This window comes from Xylona heveae (assembly GCF_001619985.1).
Source record: "Xylona heveae TC161 unplaced genomic scaffold L228scaffold_4, whole genome shotgun sequence".
NCBI lineage: Eukaryota > Fungi > Ascomycota > Xylonomycetes > Xylonales > Xylonaceae > Xylona > Xylona heveae.
This window is the reverse complement of record NW_017264196.1, coordinates 556686-573922: the sequence shown is the minus strand read 5'-3', so window position 1 is coordinate 573922 and position 17237 is coordinate 556686. Positions and strand designations below refer to the sequence as shown.

At 48.6% G+C, this 17237-nt stretch overlaps 4 protein-coding genes across 4 annotated transcripts; 2 read left to right on the top strand and 2 right to left on the bottom strand.

Annotated features, from left to right (window-relative positions):
- Nucleotides 1-3: 3 nt before the first annotated feature.
- L228DRAFT_246054 (hypothetical protein) lies at nucleotides 4-750 on the bottom strand. Its single transcript, XM_018332313.1, has 2 exons — nucleotides 484-750; nucleotides 4-277 (listed from the first exon to the last, which is right to left on the bottom strand). Exons 1-2 carry the CDS (start codon nucleotides 607-609, stop codon nucleotides 179-181), a joined length of 225 nt encoding a protein of 74 aa, XP_018188851.1. The 5' UTR covers nucleotides 610-750; the 3' UTR covers nucleotides 4-178.
- A 1400-nt stretch (nucleotides 751-2150) lies between these two features.
- Nucleotides 2151-5653, top strand: L228DRAFT_282033 (hypothetical protein). The gene is made up of 6 exons (XM_018335945.1): nucleotides 2151-3042; nucleotides 3106-3214; nucleotides 3272-3624; nucleotides 3706-4065; nucleotides 4135-4354; nucleotides 4428-5653. Exons 1-6 carry the CDS (start codon nucleotides 2401-2403, stop codon nucleotides 5420-5422), a joined length of 2679 nt encoding a protein of 892 aa, XP_018188850.1. The 5' UTR covers nucleotides 2151-2400; the 3' UTR covers nucleotides 5423-5653.
- A 1250-nt stretch (nucleotides 5654-6903) lies between these two features.
- Nucleotides 6904-8856, bottom strand: L228DRAFT_267303 (Calcium/proton exchanger; the record flags this gene model as incomplete). The annotated part of the gene is made up of 4 exons (XM_018334973.1): nucleotides 6904-7177; nucleotides 7267-7744; nucleotides 7817-8064; nucleotides 8126-8856. 4 exons carry the CDS (start codon nucleotides 8854-8856, stop codon nucleotides 6904-6906), a joined length of 1731 nt encoding a protein of 576 aa, XP_018188849.1.
- A 1770-nt stretch (nucleotides 8857-10626) lies between these two features.
- Nucleotides 10627-16886, top strand: L228DRAFT_246048 (hypothetical protein). Its single transcript, XM_018332312.1, has one exon. The coding sequence runs from the start codon at nucleotides 10745-10747 to the stop codon at nucleotides 16595-16597; it is 5853 nt and encodes a 1950-aa protein (XP_018188848.1). The 5' UTR covers nucleotides 10627-10744; the 3' UTR covers nucleotides 16598-16886.
- Nucleotides 16887-17237: the final 351 nt, after the last annotated feature.

Here is a 17237-nt window from a genome sequence, read left to right as displayed (position 1 = left end):
CTTGTCGCTGATTCTTTTTTATTTTTATTTTTAACCTCATTTACACATTTCTTATCGTATTTTGTAAAAACACTCTCCAAACATTAAAAGTCAAACGTCAAACGTCATAAAGAGACAGACAAAAACTAAAGCCCAGCTTATACTACCCGTACCTTCATGGATGTAGAATGTAACAAGGCTACTTGGACCCGCCCTTCCTTCCGGCCTCGGACGCGCGCGGGTCGCCTGGCGCAAAGGACCCGCCTGATGCGGCGCCGCCTTTGGACGCAATGTTTTGCTACGGACGTTAGTAATTATGTCCGTTATTATCATTACCTCACTTCCTCTATTCTCTCGAGTCTCGGTTTTTTATTTAAATATATATATATATATATATATATATATATGATATATTTGGTTTGGGTTTGGTTAGGTTTGGTTTGGTTGGGGAGCTCGGGGAGCTCGGGGAACTCGGGGAACATAGGGGACTTTGGGGGAACGCACGACTTGCTCACGAGGCATGCTGGCAAAGCCGCCCTGATGAGAGGCCTGGCCGCCCTTTTGCGCAATGTGGGACACGTCCTCGTGCGAGCGGTTCGCAAAGTTGCCGGGGTTGTCGTTGCCGGACATTTTGATAGATGGATTATTGATTAGAGTATTGAAACTTGGTTAAAGGGTTATGTGGTGATTGGATTGATTGGATGTGTTTGAATGGAGGGGCGGATGGAGTACGGACAAGTGTGGATGAGGGGATGAGGGAATGAGGGAGGGTTTATATGTTGGGGTTTGAGGGAGAGAGGTGGGAGAGTGGTAGATGGTAGGCTTGATCAGGAGTGGTGATACAACGACGTCGTCACCATAACCGGCTTCTTGCGGTGTGTAATGAGGTGATAATTACAACAGGGTAATATGGGACGAGCAAGTGCGTCAGAAAGGCCCTAGATGACGGATGTTGTATGATGAGTATGATGAGTACACATGTACATCTGATCTCATGTCTTGATGAAACATGTGGATGGGTTGTAGTGGGTTATGAGTATATGGATCAGAGATGCTGCAGGTACGCTGCTATGCATTTGACCGATTCAATGACTTGTATGAGCAAAGTACAAAAGGCGAATCTATAGATCTTGATCGGGGATGAACGGATAGTGCGGTAAGATCTAGATCATACATTGAGAGTAATACTAATGATTATATTGGTAGTCTGGTAGTAATGGAATCGAAAAGAACCAGGGATGATGGGATTTGGACCATGTCATGATTGCAAGCACAGCGAACTTGCCAAGCTTTGTTTGCAAATGGTCGTGTCTGGCTCGGATGATTATTTAGGATACAACTGGGATTGCATAAGATTAAGAGGAAGAAGCAAAGCTAGGCATATAAAGTTGAAAGGAATACTTGTGAGTAATGATGTTATATGACTCGATGTAAGAGGTGATGTTTACAGTGCCATGCATGTCGTCAAGAAGAGCTAAATTGACCAATCAGAGAGCAGGACTGCGAATCTGGGGTAATTCGTCTGCCGAAGTCACCAGAACGAGGAGGTAGAAGTTGTCTATTGCGCTGGCGGGTATAGCTGCCTGGACGCACCTCGGAACAGTCGATATTGTAGTCTGATATAGATATACTGGTGGTGTATGTTGCTGATGCCAAGAAAGCCATTGAGGTGTTGCTCATTCATGTTGCGGTATTGGTGGGTGGACATGAGCTGAATTGCGGATCACGAGACCTTACTACAGCCACCATAAAAATGTTTCTGCCTGTCCGGGCTACTCACAGGGCTGAGATGTGAGATGCTACGAGACCGTGAATATGGTTTCACGTGGGACTTGTAGTTACTGTATTACTATAGTCTTTTTAAAATATTTCGAAAGTCATTCCTTGGGTAGAATGGTTCGTGGAGGATTCCTGCTCGGCATCTTATCAGCCACTAGGGAACCAATGACGGTGCTAAGCCTCCACGGGAAAAGCGGAGTTGTTATCTGTATCAGTGTGATTGGTGTTTGTCATTCTGTTCACTCACCGCTTGTGCTTGAGACATGTTGATTGGCTCAAATGGGGGGATTCCTGCATGGAACCCTGATGAGCCATCCCGCCCTGCAACTGTCCCTCCTCTGGTCTTTGCCCAGAGTTATTCAAGTGTATGACTACCTACCGCTGCAGTTGAGTGGAATTAGCTGCGCCCTGAGGTTCTGTGAGACAAAAAACATAGCCTTTTGAGGTCCATGCTTTTTCCAAGATATCCTCCGGTGACCCCGGATTCGACGTACACTTGCTCTGAGTTTAATATGCTTGTTCCCACCGAAAATATCTAGCCTCCCTAAATTTTTTATTAATCATCGCTTTCTTTTCATCATTCTTTCATCATACATTGTGTACCTTGCAGCATTTTCTTCCAAACGACGACTTGGTCCTTCAATGGAAGCCTTTTTGCGGAGCAGCACCCCAGAATTGGTGCAGCTAGGCCTGATTGATGAAGATTGGTCCGCCTTTTATTGCGGACATCAACCGCCAACCCCCGGCCCATCTGTCCATCAGGCCATCGGCTTCTACCCACCGTACGATAATCCCAATAACGTACAACTTGGCCTTCACAACAGTTGGCCTGCTTGCAATCATGCACATCTCTCTCCCTGGCCACTAGTAACGCCAGCACCAGATGGTACGCAGTTGCCTTGGACACTCGGCCAGGAGACTTACCCTGCACTTCGACAAGACAGTGAAAGCTACTGTGGCACTGAGGCAACGGGGATATCTCCCGTCGATTCGTCTGCCGGTCAAGATCCAGCAGAAAATGGCCCACCGGTAGCCTATGCCTTACTACCGAAAAAGCAACTCCGCCGGGGTCGCATGAAGCGGACCCCTCCTATTCCGAATCAGTCTCCCCTTCGGTGTCGGACCATTCTCCCAAATCCCGCTCAGCTTGCTGCTCAGCACTCTGAAGATGCAGAGAGTAACGGGCCGAAGAAGAAGCGCAAGTATTCGGAGGAAGGCAAAGCAAAGGTCAATGAGGTGCGGAGGCTCGGAGCATGCTACCGTTGTCGAAAACTGAAGAAACCGGTAAGCGGAGGAATCCCGACCATGTGATGTGTTTCGATGCATCAGACAACTGATGATGGACAGTGTACCGGACAACTCCCATGCCCCAGCTGCGTGGATAGAGACAAGAAACGACTATGGCGAGGCCCCTGCACAAGGATTGATCTCAATGATCTCAGCATCTATAGCACTGGTAAGGCACAGTCAACTCAGGCCAGATATTTCTTCATTTATTAACCCATCATTTCAGACCAGTGGAGCTCACTACTCCAATCCATTACGACCCTTCAACATGACCAATCTTGGAGCGATGAATTCATGACCTGGAAGGTGCGCGGCGGAAATGGGCCAGTGTTAAAGTTTCAACTCCGCGGCATCCAATCCGACTATTTGTGCAGCAATTTCGTCGGTGGAATGTCAAACGTGCCCACTCTGGCTCAATTCGCATTGGTCCCCAAAGACGACAAGACCTCAGTTCCGTTTTCTGCAGAGGACTTTGATGCCTTTGTGGATGGTATCCTTCACGAGATCCCTAGCCGAATCTTTGTCACGTTCCTGGCCTGTCTTTTACAAAAGATTGTCGATTATGCTGTGGAGACAAAGGTATGTTTAGATTTCTTTTTTATATCTTTTGCCCAGTTACCATTAGATCAATCCATTAATGAGTTAACGGATTTGTTATAGGACACATTACTTGCCCTGGCGTTGCGGTATTATGGCTACTGCCGCCTTGCCCATGGATTCCTCCGCGGTCTCTGCTACGAGGGCTACCATGGCGGGGTCGGCGTGGGCGTCTGGCTGCGCAAGATTTTTAAATGGGACGAGATTAGTATCCTGCTAAAGATGCAGCTCTTGCAATTTACTTCTGAACGAGCAAAGGCTCTAGAGAAGAGACTCTTTGAAACAGTCCAAGCAAGACTGACCGTCGCGAAGAAACAAGAAGCATTCGTGCCGACATTGCTGGCTCTCTCGATTCTCGTCGATCAGCTAGACTGCAATATCCACGAGGGGATATGGTTAGAGAAGCCGGCCGTTAACATGGTGGTAAGTTCTTCACCCTCTCAGTCACAGCACGTATTTTGGTAATTGCAAGACGTTAAATTGTTGAGACAGTGCCCACAAAAGACAGCCATTCTCGGAGATATTCCTACAGAACGATTAGGTCATGCTCTTACGGAAAGGGCGTCTGAGTTGGCCAATGCCGCTGTAAATTTTAGCCATCTTGTCACAGACCGTGTGCTGCCAGACGACTTTATTCCATCCGCAAAGAAGCAACCCACATCCGACCAGGAATTCTTGTTGACGCTGCGCCGTGTTCTCCGCGGTCCTCGCCGTATGTCCTACCTCACTCGTTCTCCTTTAACCGTTCATTCCAACCATGCTAATCTAAGGATTCGACTTGACAGACCATCTCCCACGCACGAACCCAGTATTTCTCGAGCGAGTAATATTCTCAGACAGTATCCTAAAATCTCAATCATCGCCATCATTTACCCTTTGCACGGCATCGTCCACCCATGATCAGACTACAATCCATTCTCCATCCGCTACTTTAGCCTCCACCAAGCCTCACGCCGACTGTGATCATCATCACGGTCTAACTCATCCGCCAGCTAGCACACTATCCTCCTCAGCCACATGTTCAACTAATACTTGCAATCATCCCAATGCTGAAGCAAACGACGAAATGGACACCGACGATGCCGCGCACATCAACGAGACCTGCTCTTGCGTCGAGAGTCTCCTCAAACGCTCCATCCGCGACGGCGAAGACGTGACCGACCTTCTGCTTCGATTAAACAACGTTCCCCTTTCTTCTTCGACTTATACCCTTTCCCGTTCCAATTCCCCATCCCCATTTCCGCCATCTTCCTCTACCACTTCTTCCTCATCATCTGCGGTGTCTTCATCACGCAAACCAAAATCTCGCATTACTAAAGCCCAACCCACCACCTCGTCTTCTTCATCCACATTCACATCCACATCTACATCATCACATTCGTCAACCAACGTATCCCTATTCCGACCAAACTGGGCATGGCCATTAATATCAACCATTCCTGCCCCCACCACCACCACTTCCGCCACTCGCGACACTTCTAGTACTACCAGCCCAACATTTCCAGAACTCGGGCTAAATCTTGCATCTGGACCCGGATACGGGCCTGGATATGGACCTGGACCCGGCCCTGGATCTGGACTCGGAGTCGGATACGGATACGGCTTCGGCCTCAACTCCTGCAATTGTCGCCGCTACGACTACTTGCACAACTGGACCTTTGAGCCCGAAGCCGACTGCGTGCGGTGCGAAAAGATGGTCAAATGGCGCGGTCAATTGGTCTGTTTTGGCCGGTTGGAAGGGGAAGGGCCACTGTCTAGATTTTTGGCTGTTCCTCAATGACTGTAGTTTGTTTGTAGTTGTAGTGGGTTACCGTTTCTGTTGCTGTACCATGCAGATGCTGTACAGTGCCCGTGCGTTGCAATTGCCACTGGCTCATGACCTATAATGTCTGCACACATTTCGTTGCATTTGATACAGAAGAATAGAATAGAATATACCATTTCAATATCGATACACTTGGACATACATATTGACACGCAAATATGCCATTAACGAATTTGACATGGAGGGATTGGCTAGGTGATATATCCGTGGGGTTGGTTTGTGCTTGGCGCTTATTCGCTCTTCATATCATAACAAATCATTGTTTGTTTGTTTCCTGTATTTGTGCTCTCTCTCTCTCTCTCTCTCTCTCTCTCTCTCTCTCTCTCTTGGATAAGTTTCCCAGCACGCTGTCAATCAGAGGACGGCAAGAAACAGTTTGCTGGAGTGCTTTCTGTCTCTTGTCTCTTTTCGCCATCCACATCCACATCCACCATCCACCATGTCCAAAGGGTTAGGGTTAGGGTTATAGTCAGCCGTGCACGGCCTTGGAGAGTTATAACAGCATGGGGATACCGCCTACCTCCGTTCCTTGGATCGAACGACGATGTGGGAAGGGCATCTACCATGATGCTACGCCGGATTCATTCACTGTATATGAGCCAAATGTATGTTGCGGCGGCACCTGCGGCATATGGATGGATATTTTTCTATCACAGCAAGATAGACGGAAAAGCGGGCGCAATGCGACCGGAGCAATGTGCATCAATCAGCAAGACTACCAATTGGAATACACAAATCAAGAAGAAGATTCAAAAAGCGGAGGCGAAGACAGAAGCAAAATGAGAAGAAGACAAAAACGAAAAAAGAAAAAAAGGGAAGAAAGAAAAGGGTCAAGAGTAGAAGAATTTAGGTAGATTTGGTAGACTAGACTAGTAGACTAATACGCTAGTAGACTGAAGACTGATGGCGTAGAGGGTATAGATGATATTTCTTATCCGTGAAATGCAGAAACAGAAAATATGAGCATACTAGAAAGGAAAATTGAAAATAATTAAAATAAAATAAAACAGGAGGATAAGAAACTAGATGGAGAAGGAGAGGAAAGGAAAAAATGGGACAAGACTGCCGATTGTAGTGCGCCATTTAGATTAGATGATGAACGATGAAGAAAAAGTAATAGAGGAAAGTGCTCAGATAGCCGATGTATGAGATTGACGATTTGCAAAGAAAATGGGAAAAAGAGATGGCGTGATGAAGATCTGGTGGGATAAATGGGAATAGGAAAACTGAAAGAAAAATGAGACAAAGATAAACAGAAAGAAACGCCAAGTCGGTTTATATCTGCACCTCAACTCCAGCAAGGATACTAGCCTTGTCCGATCCGGGCGTGGAAAGCTGGTCTGTAAGAACAGGACGTATATGGCAAAATTGAGAATAAGAAAACAACGAAAGTAACGGCGGACTCTGTGAAGAAGGACTGACGAAATGGTAAGCCCCTATGTTACGTGGACGCTAGGGTAATACCACGCTGCCAGGGCAATGACGAGGTATGTTGACTGCAGCAGGACGCCTTCCATCCAGTGCGACTTGCCGTCGCCAATGACATAGCTGACGAGCAGGATGGAAACGAACAGGACGATAATTTGAAAAGGATCAAAGTAGAATGTCATCTGGTCATTGTGGAGGATCCACCCCAGGACGACAATAAATGGCAAGACGAGCAGCGCAATCTGGATACTGCTGCCGACAGCAACGCCAATGGCAAGGTCCCTAGGGACATAAAATTAGTACATGGCAGCACAGTTGAACCTCCCGAGTGGCGAGGGCTAGATAAAGAAGAGCGGGGAGGGGATGCTTACATTTTATCTTTGCATGCGACTGTGACGGCAGTAGCGTGCTCGGCGGCGTTGCCAACAATGGGAAGCAGAATCAGGCCGACAAACGTCTTGGAGATGTGGCCAGTGTCGGTGAGGGCATCGATGCTGTCGACCATGAACTCGGCGCACACAGCAACCAGAGCGGTCGATACTGCAAGGGTCAAGACCGCAACCCAGACTGCGAGCCGAGGCTCTTCCTGCTCCTCTTCTTCGTCTTCTTGTTTCTCGGCCGTCTGAGCCGCCTGTCCACCAGCCGGTGCAGAGAGCATTCCGCCTGCTTGTGCAACAGACATTCTGGTGACGCCGCTTTCAACATCCTTGTTGCGCTTGGTCGCCTTTTGTCCAGTCTCGCTGAACATTCTGGTGTGAGACTTGAGTTGGAAGAAAAGGAAGCAGCCATAGACAACAAGTAGAATGACAGCTGTGCCACGGGAGATTGGTGCAATGCCAAGTTCGCCAGCTATAAGACCCCAAAATCAGTCAGCTTCAGGCATCAAGTAGAATCTCGGAGGGAGGGTGTCGAAGCACATACCGCCAGACCAGGCGTGAAACGCAGTTGGGATAATCAAACTACCAACGCTGAGGGCCAAAAGACTGGTCGCAGTAGAAGCGACAGTCTGGTTGAAGAATTGTTCCTCTCGATTGATACCACCAAAGAAGAAGCACATGCCCATCACCAAAAGAAGATTCGAAAGCATACTTCCAATCAAGGATGTCTGGACAATTATGACTTGCTTTTGAACCAATGCAATGATTGAAACAATGAGCTCAACGGCATTTCTATTTATTTGGGTCAGTACTAGTCAAAGACAAAGGACAAAGGGGTATTAGAAACGCATACCCAAAAGTTGCATTAAGAAGTCCACCAAGAGTCTCTCCCACTCGAAGAGAAATTTCCTCGGTCGCGAAACTCAGCATTGCTGCGAGTGGAATAATGGCAATGAAATTGACCACAAAAACGGCAATCTTGTTGACGTTTGTAAAGTTGAGCGCAATTCCAACCGGAGCGGCCAGAATGAGAATGTTAATGTACGAGTTGAAAATGGTCGCGTTTAGCTGACTCCACACGGTAAACTTGTGTGTCTTGCTCTTCCTCGACGACGAGGTTGTCGACCGGGAGATTTGCCCATTGGTCCCCTTTCTGCGATTAAACCGCAACTTCCGACTCCGGGTTTGCGAATCATCCAGAGATCCATTGTTTGATGCTGCCGCACCGTCGGTCATGGCGCCCGATGCTACGTACTGCAAGTCGGGGTTTTCGCTTTTGTGGTCCAGAGATTCTCCACGCTCTGAACCCACCGCGGTCGATTGAGACCTGTCGAAATCTTGATCATGATCGTTGCTCGGTCGTTGGTCCCTCGACCCGGCCTCGAGATCCAACTCTCTCGTCCCTTCGGCTTGTCTTCTTTGAAAAGAATTGACTCGCTTTGCAAAGGGGTTCAAACCGGATTTCCAGGATAACCGGCGAGCTTCCGATCTTATTTCTGCCATTGAACCTGCATCGTCGTCCAGTTTTAGCCAAACTTGTTGCGGATACATTGTCACTGCTTGCATTGGCAGCCCTTCAGACATGATAGGGTGGTGAGGAAAAGCAGGCAACTCACGCATTATGAAAAATATGTTTCAGCTTTTTTTAGGAAAGGAAAAAAGAATGTCGACTTTTTGTATCTGACTTCCTGCGGCTCCGCCCGAGGCAGCTAAATCCGCTGACACCGTGCTGAGAAGGCTGAGAAGACTAGGTGCACTTCACACGAGGCTGTGCTGCTACCACTAAAGCTGAGCGAGAAAGAGTGTTGAAAGAAATCGCCTTGGCCAAGCGTGAAAGAATCCAAGGGATGGTGGAACGAGCGGTGGGTGAGGATGATGAATAAAAGACAGACTATCCGTTCACTCTAATCAAGGGGTGCCAAGTTTCAGCAGGTCTGATCTACTCGTATCTGAAAAGTTAGAACTACCGCGCAAGAAGTTTCATAAAATCAATGAGGTTTATCGTACCACCACCACTAAGAAATAATGCAACTATACGGAGTACACAACCATGGGCGTGAATGGACGGGGGGAGAAATGCGTCAAAGGCGTTTCGTTTACTGGAGACCCTGCACCGCCCCCCCTGATCGCTTCCACTGAGGGGGTTCGTTTGTGGATTAGACTGGTGGGGAAAAGACTACGTACATACAGTGAACTATACCCTTGTACTAGGTAAGGTAGCTAAGGTAGTTACCTATAACTTAGCCATCCAAGGTACCTTACGTATACTACCGCTAGCCCACTTTTTACTGTCGCCGATCAGTGGTCCCTGGAACACTGTCAAATCTTACTTTCAATCCTTGGCCATCATATTCCACAAGGTCTGAATTTGATCTGTATCGTTATTATGATTCTCATCATTCTCATCAATACCTGGTCTGTCTCCGTAGAGACGCGAGACTTGCACTTCATATCAGTACGATTGACCTACTTAAGGTAGGTACCTAGGGAAATAATACCTACATAAGGTAAAGAATGTGCAGTCTGTAGGCAGCAGACAGTCTCACAACGGGAAGATTCCAAGGAAAGTCTTGGCACGCCGACGGGCGCTTCTCGCCGTGACCAATAGCGTTTGGTGACGTCGATATGCTTTTTTTCTATGAATTTACTCCCCCCAGAGCAACCAAGGAAAAGTTGGAGTGTTGTGCTTGGCGACTGGTCAAGCACTCTTAGTTACATCTTGGCAATAGAACAGTCGTGGTGCTAAGAGACTCCATCCAGTTATGCGACCCTCGGACCAAATGTAAAAGGGAGGTAATACGGCCTGACGAGAACACCACAGCTGCTCTGTAGCGCCTTGTTTCTTGATTTTTTTTGTCGCTGTGCAAGAGGCAAGATGTGTTGTCATGTCCCACCAGGAAAGAAGCAATAATGACGCATGATTGACTGCTTCGAACTCGCTGGTGAAACGATCTGCGTTCATTCAAACCTTAACGATTCTGTAAATCGTAGAAAAGCGACATCTCGGGATAGGCTGCCAGTGGCCCGGAATCCCTGGTCAAACTACCTCTACTCTACTTCGTACGTAGGGCCAGATTGAATTACCTATTGACTAGAACTCACCGCCTGAAGGGCTATCTGTCTTCTTTCCTCGGAGACGGGGTGACCTGAGGCTGAGCAAGGAGCGAAGCCAATGATGATCCCAGCAAATCGTCACTATTTGTATGGCTGAGCCACAACAGGGATGCTCAGCCACACAAGCCACAAATTCGGCCCCACACCTGACAATTAGTTGTGGATGTTATCTTATCTCATCTCATCTCTAAACACGTTCCCCCGAGCATGCGGCGTGACTGAGTTACCCCGTTACCAAATGGACCACCAACTGGGTTACTTCTGAGGGCCTGCAAACCCGGCTCTAATTGATAGTCGCATCATCGTTTGCGAATGACACTGAAGCTATGACCGATTGATATCAGGTCAATGCCTTGCCATGTTAGGCAACAGGGGCCCAGATCCCTTGCGGGCGCATCCTCGCGCCTCCAGCTTGCGCAATTCCGACAGAGGAAATTCTAGACCGTCATCAATCGCTGCGCCGGACTCGAACAGCCGTCCCACATCTTCAAGAGCTTCAACTGTGACGTTACTCGCTCCGACTCGCCATGTTGAACGGGTTTGCAATGTGTGGGTGCATGAGGAGGCCTTTTCAAAGGAAGACGTGGTGCTTGACATTGCCCTGTTTCCAAAAGGAACGGTTCGAGTAGGCGACTTGGGTGAAATCGCTGGCTTCAACACGACTACGGCGGTTCGTGACTTCCAGGATGCTGCTCAAAGCACCTTCAAGGAAACCGGCGGCGGCCGATCGGTGGCCGAGGGCACGTCTATTGAGCCGGCATCTACTCTATCTGAGAGGAAATTGAGCGGTGCAAACATACTTAGTCTGGACGAGAGCCGTGGATCTTTGGAGAGCAGTCGTGATGTCGATCCCCATAAGAAATATTGTTTCATCATCAAGGACATCACCAGCGAACAGAGAGCAAAATACCCGAATCTCCAGGTGTCCGTATCTTCCAAGATTGCCAATCGATTTGGGTTCAAAAACAGGACAAAAGTTCTTATTTCGACCATTGATAAAGCAGTGCACACTGCCTCCCATATCGAAATATCCTTTCGTGATGAATACCTGACGCGCGCAGATATGTGGCGATTGGCAATATCCGAACTCAGCCATAAGACTGTGTATCGAGGGCAGAAGCTTCTGTTCATGGGCACAATCAAAGCAACTGTAAAGAATATTTACGTTCGTGGACGAAAGACACAGTCAGCATACTTTTCCGGTAGTACCAAACCTTTGTTCCGAAGTGAATCCGCTCGTTTTGTGCTCTTTATTCAAATGTCAAAAGAGATGTGGGATTTTGATCCCGAAGGAGGTGGAGATATCATGTTCAACAAGGTCATCAATGGATTTCTGCCGGAACTCTTCAAGCGCTGGGTTCGCATGAATGCACGACATCTAGTCTCCATTGTCCTCTTCACCCGGCTCGAATATGACAAGGGTGCGGCTGCCGGGTTCGAGGGTTTGGAGGCCACACGTTCCGCATTCATCAATAATGAGGGCAACAAGCTTTACAAGGACCATTACCGTGTCGTTGTCAGCGATATGTCTAGTGGTGAATGGGCTTCCATCCTATTTCAGTTGAAGAAGGAATTCAAAATATTCCTTCGAGAAGTCTCAATCCAGAGGACCCGGGGAACAGCCGCTCAATCTTCCAAAGGGGAAAATGCTGCAACGACGGATAAGCCGGAAACCATAATTGCCGGTCATCCTTCGGCGGCGATTCATGGTAATATTCTCGAGGCAGTCTATCTAGGTTCCCGCCAATTCTCCAGTGACTATATTGACCGTGACCTCGTCCGTACCGGCATCTCACTTGTCATCATCACCCCTGGTGTGGGGCTTTTTGAGGTCGACTACAACATGCTTAAAATGACATCGGAAACGCTCGTCAATACTGGAATCGGCCTAGATCTAGTCTGTCTCTCAAGACCGCCTTTGCATTCCGTCCCTCTGTTCAAATACCGCAATCCCCAGGTTCAATCTCGTCTCAACGATCATAATCACCAGTACAGGAGCTTGAGTGCAAGCAGTACCCCGCGTCAACACTACCCTATTTTTGGGAGTCTGTCCACGCGCGAGAGGGCTTGGTCTCCATCCAGATTTTCCGAAGGTGGCTTTAGTCCCCGGCACCTGTCCAAGCTTGCTGCGGGTCCAAGACCCGGTGAATGGACCTATGCTGTTCCCCACTGGATCGATGTCTCTTTCTGGAACTCAACTTCGGATGAAACGCTTGGGACAATGGATGACGATGGCCTAAAGCTACAACAGCAACCCCGTCATCGTCGACTGAATGAGCGGAAAGCATTCATCACTCGTTGCAAGATGTATGAACTTCAGATGATGGGCATCATGGAAAACGAGATGAGTAATATTGCCATCCCCTTCCTTCATGATAGTCCGGGCTATCCCCGCGACCGCAATCTTCTTTCTCAACCCACCGCCTTATCTTTCAGCTCCCAGCATTCCTACACAGATACCGGAACTGGCTCAACCTCACCTCTCTGTAGCTCTCCAACACAAATCAAAATGCACCGGCCGTCAAAGACTGGCTTTGGCAACTTTGGCAGGCTTGAACGCGATCATCAATATTCTAGTCAGGACAAGGAGGCTTTCAAATGGATGGATGTGTACGATGATTTGGTGTTTCGCTCTCTTGCGCAGCGCCGCGAAATGCAGAGAGCTTCGCGACACAAAGCACAAACGGAGGAACAAAGAGGTTCACTTAGTATTCCAGAAGACGAAGCCGCTGTCACAGATCGTTCTGGTCGATCCCCCGGTGGCCTGAACGCCCCAACAGCTACCACCTTTTTCGACCGCAAAATGAAGGAACGACAAGTCCTGAAAGATCCAGCAAATTCTCGGAGAGATAGTATGGCCAGCACAATGAATCTGGCGCCGCCAGCAAAGCCCGCTAGATTGTCAAGGCAGATAAGCTTTGGGTTACGCGGATTTGGGACGGCCGCCCCGAAGGCCACGGCTAGCACTGAAGTGACATCCGAAAACGCGCGGCCCGGGCAGCTTTTCTCAAGTGGCTTCAGCTTTTTTACAAAAAAACAAGAACCGAATAATAACATGTCATCCTCTTCGAGTTCAATCAGGCCCGAAGATCCTGCTTTCAATGGCGACTCGCCGGGCTCTAAGAGTCCGACGAGCGGCTCTTCAGTGCCAGAAAACGTTAAACAGGCCGATGAACCCTCCCAGCCAATAGCCATCAAAACTTCGACCAAGCCCGCGTCAGAGTCAAGCCAGACAGTATCAAAGCCTGAATTGAAAGAAAGGAAGGAGCCCGAGCTCTTGGCGCCGCTCCAGGCTGCGTCTATTAACAGACAAGCTGGGCCAAAAATTGACCTCACTCCAAGTGTCAACCCTGTCGATGATACCTCTACATTGTCTCCTGCAAAAGCGCTATCCCCGTGGCTGACTACTCTTAATCCATGTAATCCAAAATCTACAAGCAGCGATACACCAAGCCAGTTTCGGCGATGGCAATATCTGTACCCGCGCGCCTCGAGATATAGTTCAATCAAATGGAAATCGCTTTGCTCTCCAGCTGCGACGCCTCTAACAACAGAGTACTTTCCGACGGCTGAACAGTTGGCAAACGAGTACCAAGAAAGCCCTTATCACATATCGCCCAACGACGAATTAGATCTGCCCGATCTTCCTCGTACTCGAGAATCTCTTATGAGAGAGCTTATCGCCTTTCGCCTTTCTCATGGGTTCCAAATTGTGGTTGGGCCCGCTGTTGCAGAAGCCATTGGCAAACCCTCTCTGAAGATGGTTGATGTATTTGACAGCAACTATACGGCCGATGATGGCAGCATGGTTTTCATGTCTTTGGGGAGCCTTGTCCACCAGTTATTGTGCGTTGAAGGGGATGAGGTCGAGGTGAAGCGATTTGTGCGAAAGCCCACGGCGGCTTTGGGACCAACCGTTGTTTCTGGGTCTCATCTTTATTATACACCTGTAATCCAAACTTGGATTGCTAGACAGTACGAACCTCGACAGATCCCCTTGGCGCCACCCAAGGATGACTACAATTGGAACTTTGTGGACACGTTCTTGGCCGGCTATGAAAGCGACTTCACAGATCATCTACGCTTTTGGCGAACTCGATTCGTCCTTATCCCACTGACATCTCATGCAAACCCTCGTCGGCACATGCATCTCACCAATGAAGATAACGAAGAAGAGGTTCGACTTGAAGGAATCAGAAAACTCACACAAGTATGGCAACGACACCGTTATGTTTCTCCCGAGGAGCGGCAGTTTCAAGCACCATCACGAACTCGCAAGGATCCAAATCCACTCGACATTATATATCAGACGAGGGATCCCTCTGACATTGTAACTGCTGAGTTGGACAGTCTGTCTCTGGCTGAAGGTGACGCGGCTGGGCGTCAAAGCCAGTTATTGCCAGACACGGAACCATTTCAAAGAGCAAATGTAAATCTTTCTTTGTTGGCAAAGGAGATACAGGGAGAACGAGGTGTTAAGATGGTTGATCGGAGATGGCACTGGAGACTGCACTACAACTGCTTCATCGGCTTTGATCTCACCACGTGGCTGCTGAACAACTTCAAAGATGTCGACACGCGTGAGGAAGCGGTCGAGCTTGGGAATGAGCTGATGAAGAGTGGCCTCTTCCAACACGTTGACAAACGACACCAATTCCGCGACGGTAATTTTTTCTACCAACTAACACCAGAATACCGAAGCATTCGTCCTGAATCGCGAGGGGGCTGGTTCGCTGCGCGACGTTTCGACAAGTCCGTCCCGTCTACGCCGTTGTCCGAGACTGCACGAGACTCACCAAGGGGGGATCGGTCCCGCTCAAGCTCAAACGCTGAGGACGTCTTGACAGACTCCGGTCAATTGACCCCCACGAAGTCTGCTACAACCACAACCACAACCACAACCACAAAGAAGCTCAAAGTTTCTCTTAGCCGAATGATGAAATACGACGTCGACCCACGACGACGATCATATCGAGCTGAGCTAATCAATCTTCACTATGACCGCCTCCATAATCCAGACAGTTGTTACCACATCCGTCTTGAATGGATGAATGTGACGTCGAAGCTTATTGAGGATGCAATAGTGTCGTGGGCGAACATAGTAGAAAAATATGGCCTCAGGCTCGTTGAAGTGCCGATAGAGGAAGCGTCATGCATTACGCGCCGCAATCCCTTCCGTTCTCCATACCCGATCAAACTGGCTCTACCTCCGCCGGCCACCCAGCCACATCACTACTTCGACACGGCTCCCTTTGCGACACAGCCTCACATGGACAAATTCTACTTTCACAAAGCCATTCTCAAACGATTCAATTTTGTCCTCGACCTTGAAGCCGCGGGTAATTTTCCGGACGATGTCGATGTGAGCTATTCTTGGGGCAAACCTGACTATCGTTACTCGCAATATATCCATCGATCTGGAACGCTACTCGCGCAGATTACCGATGAAGGCGAATTTCTTCTCCTCGCGAACCGACTGTACAATAACTCTCCTATCTCGTCCAAGGAGATTCCATCGAGATTCTCCCACCTGCCTACCCAGCAGTACAGCGGTCAAAAGTCGGAGGAACGAAGCGTAAGTGGTCTCAGTGCAGTGAGTGCTGGTATCACTACCGCCGGCGGCGCTGGCAGTAGTACTACCTCCGTGCCCAACGTCAGCGGCAATCCAAGCCTTGGTGACCGCCGCGCCATGCCAGCAGCGCTCAGCAGCACCAGTCTCACGGGCTCCGCCGTGAACAGCGGACGAACATCACTGCGTCAAACGCCCTTTGCTTCGCCAATGGTCCGCCCTGCCGCGTCACCCATGTTACGTGCTGTGCCAGATACGTCGTTCAGTCTAGCGAACTTCCCGGCGAATACGAACTATGTACCCTTGCACACTACGCCTGAGAAACTCAAGGACGAATTCGAGGCATTCTGTATCAGCGAGTCAGCTCTTGAACGCTTCTACGAAGACACAATCGGCAAATTGGCCTCGCCCAGTACCAGCACACCTATGCTGGAGGCGAGCATTCCATCACTAGCCCTTCCGCAGAGCTTGATGAACCGTTTTGCCTTGACGCCGTCACCCTCGCCGTCAATGGTCACGGCAACGAAGATTCCGGCACCGCCGACTTCGGCGCCGCACTGTGCGAGCGCAAGCCCTTCTAGCTCGTTAAGTCAGGCAGATAGTGCTGCAAGTGCGAAGTCGGATATCACAGAACATGGATGAATTAATATATCTTCGTTTATATACCGCCTTTTCTTTTCCAATTTGGTCCATTTTTCGGCAGTCTATTTCCAGTGATCTTTTTTTCTTTTCCCCTTTCCCATATTTACGAGATATCCAAAAGTCGTATCGGCGTTCATTTTGATGGTATCCTCCTCTTTGTATATTGTCTAATTGTCGAGTTTTCGAGTTTATAATCTGAAGCCCGTGGACACAGCGGAGCTGTATGGAATTTGTTTGTCGTAGAAGTTATGCAACATTTGAGATTATTTACATGCGAGCTGGCGAACCAGAATATAAAGCTTGATGATTCATCTCGAAAAGAAGCTTATGATTTGCCGATCTACCCTGAAAATGTGTTTAAACAAATAAAAGAAAAATAATCAAAAAGTCAAGGCACTTCGGATACCCAATATCACGGATTGGAGGTTAGTTATATGATCCTAGTTGTATCACTCAGGTTCGCTAATGCAAGAAGAATACCTTGCTTGATTGCACAAATATTGACAAAGTTCCCAGTTACTCTGCAACAAATCTCACCATGCACTGATACTCATGAGGCCCGGGCTTATGAAGATTAGGGGTTGACTTGATAAGTTGACACAGAAGGCTCTTGATGAGACATTTACGGGTATTGCCATTT

Bases quoted from the DNA above. Each gene is read 5' to 3' on its own strand.
- L228DRAFT_246048 (XM_018332312.1), top strand. From the start codon at position 10,745: ATGTTAGGCAACAGGGGCCCAGATCCCTTGCGGGCGCATCCTCGCGCC.
- L228DRAFT_282033 (XM_018335945.1), top strand. From the start codon at position 2,401: ATGGAAGCCTTTTTGCGGAGCAGCACCCCAGAATTGGTGCAGCTAGGC. The intron at 3,625-3,705 runs GTATGTTTAGAT...GATTTGTTATAG, and splicing joins ATTATGCTGTGGAGACAAAG to GACACATTACTTGCCCTGGC. The intron at 4,066-4,134 runs GTAAGTTCTTCA...TTGTTGAGACAG, and splicing joins AGCCGGCCGTTAACATGGTG to TGCCCACAAAAGACAGCCAT.
- L228DRAFT_246054 (XM_018332313.1), bottom strand. From the start codon at position 609: ATGTCCGGCAACGACAACCCCGGCAACTTTGCGAACCGCTCGCACGAG. The intron at 278-483 runs GTGCGTTCCCCC...TAACGTCCGTAG, and splicing joins GCATGCCTCGTGAGCAAGTC to CAAAACATTGCGTCCAAAGG.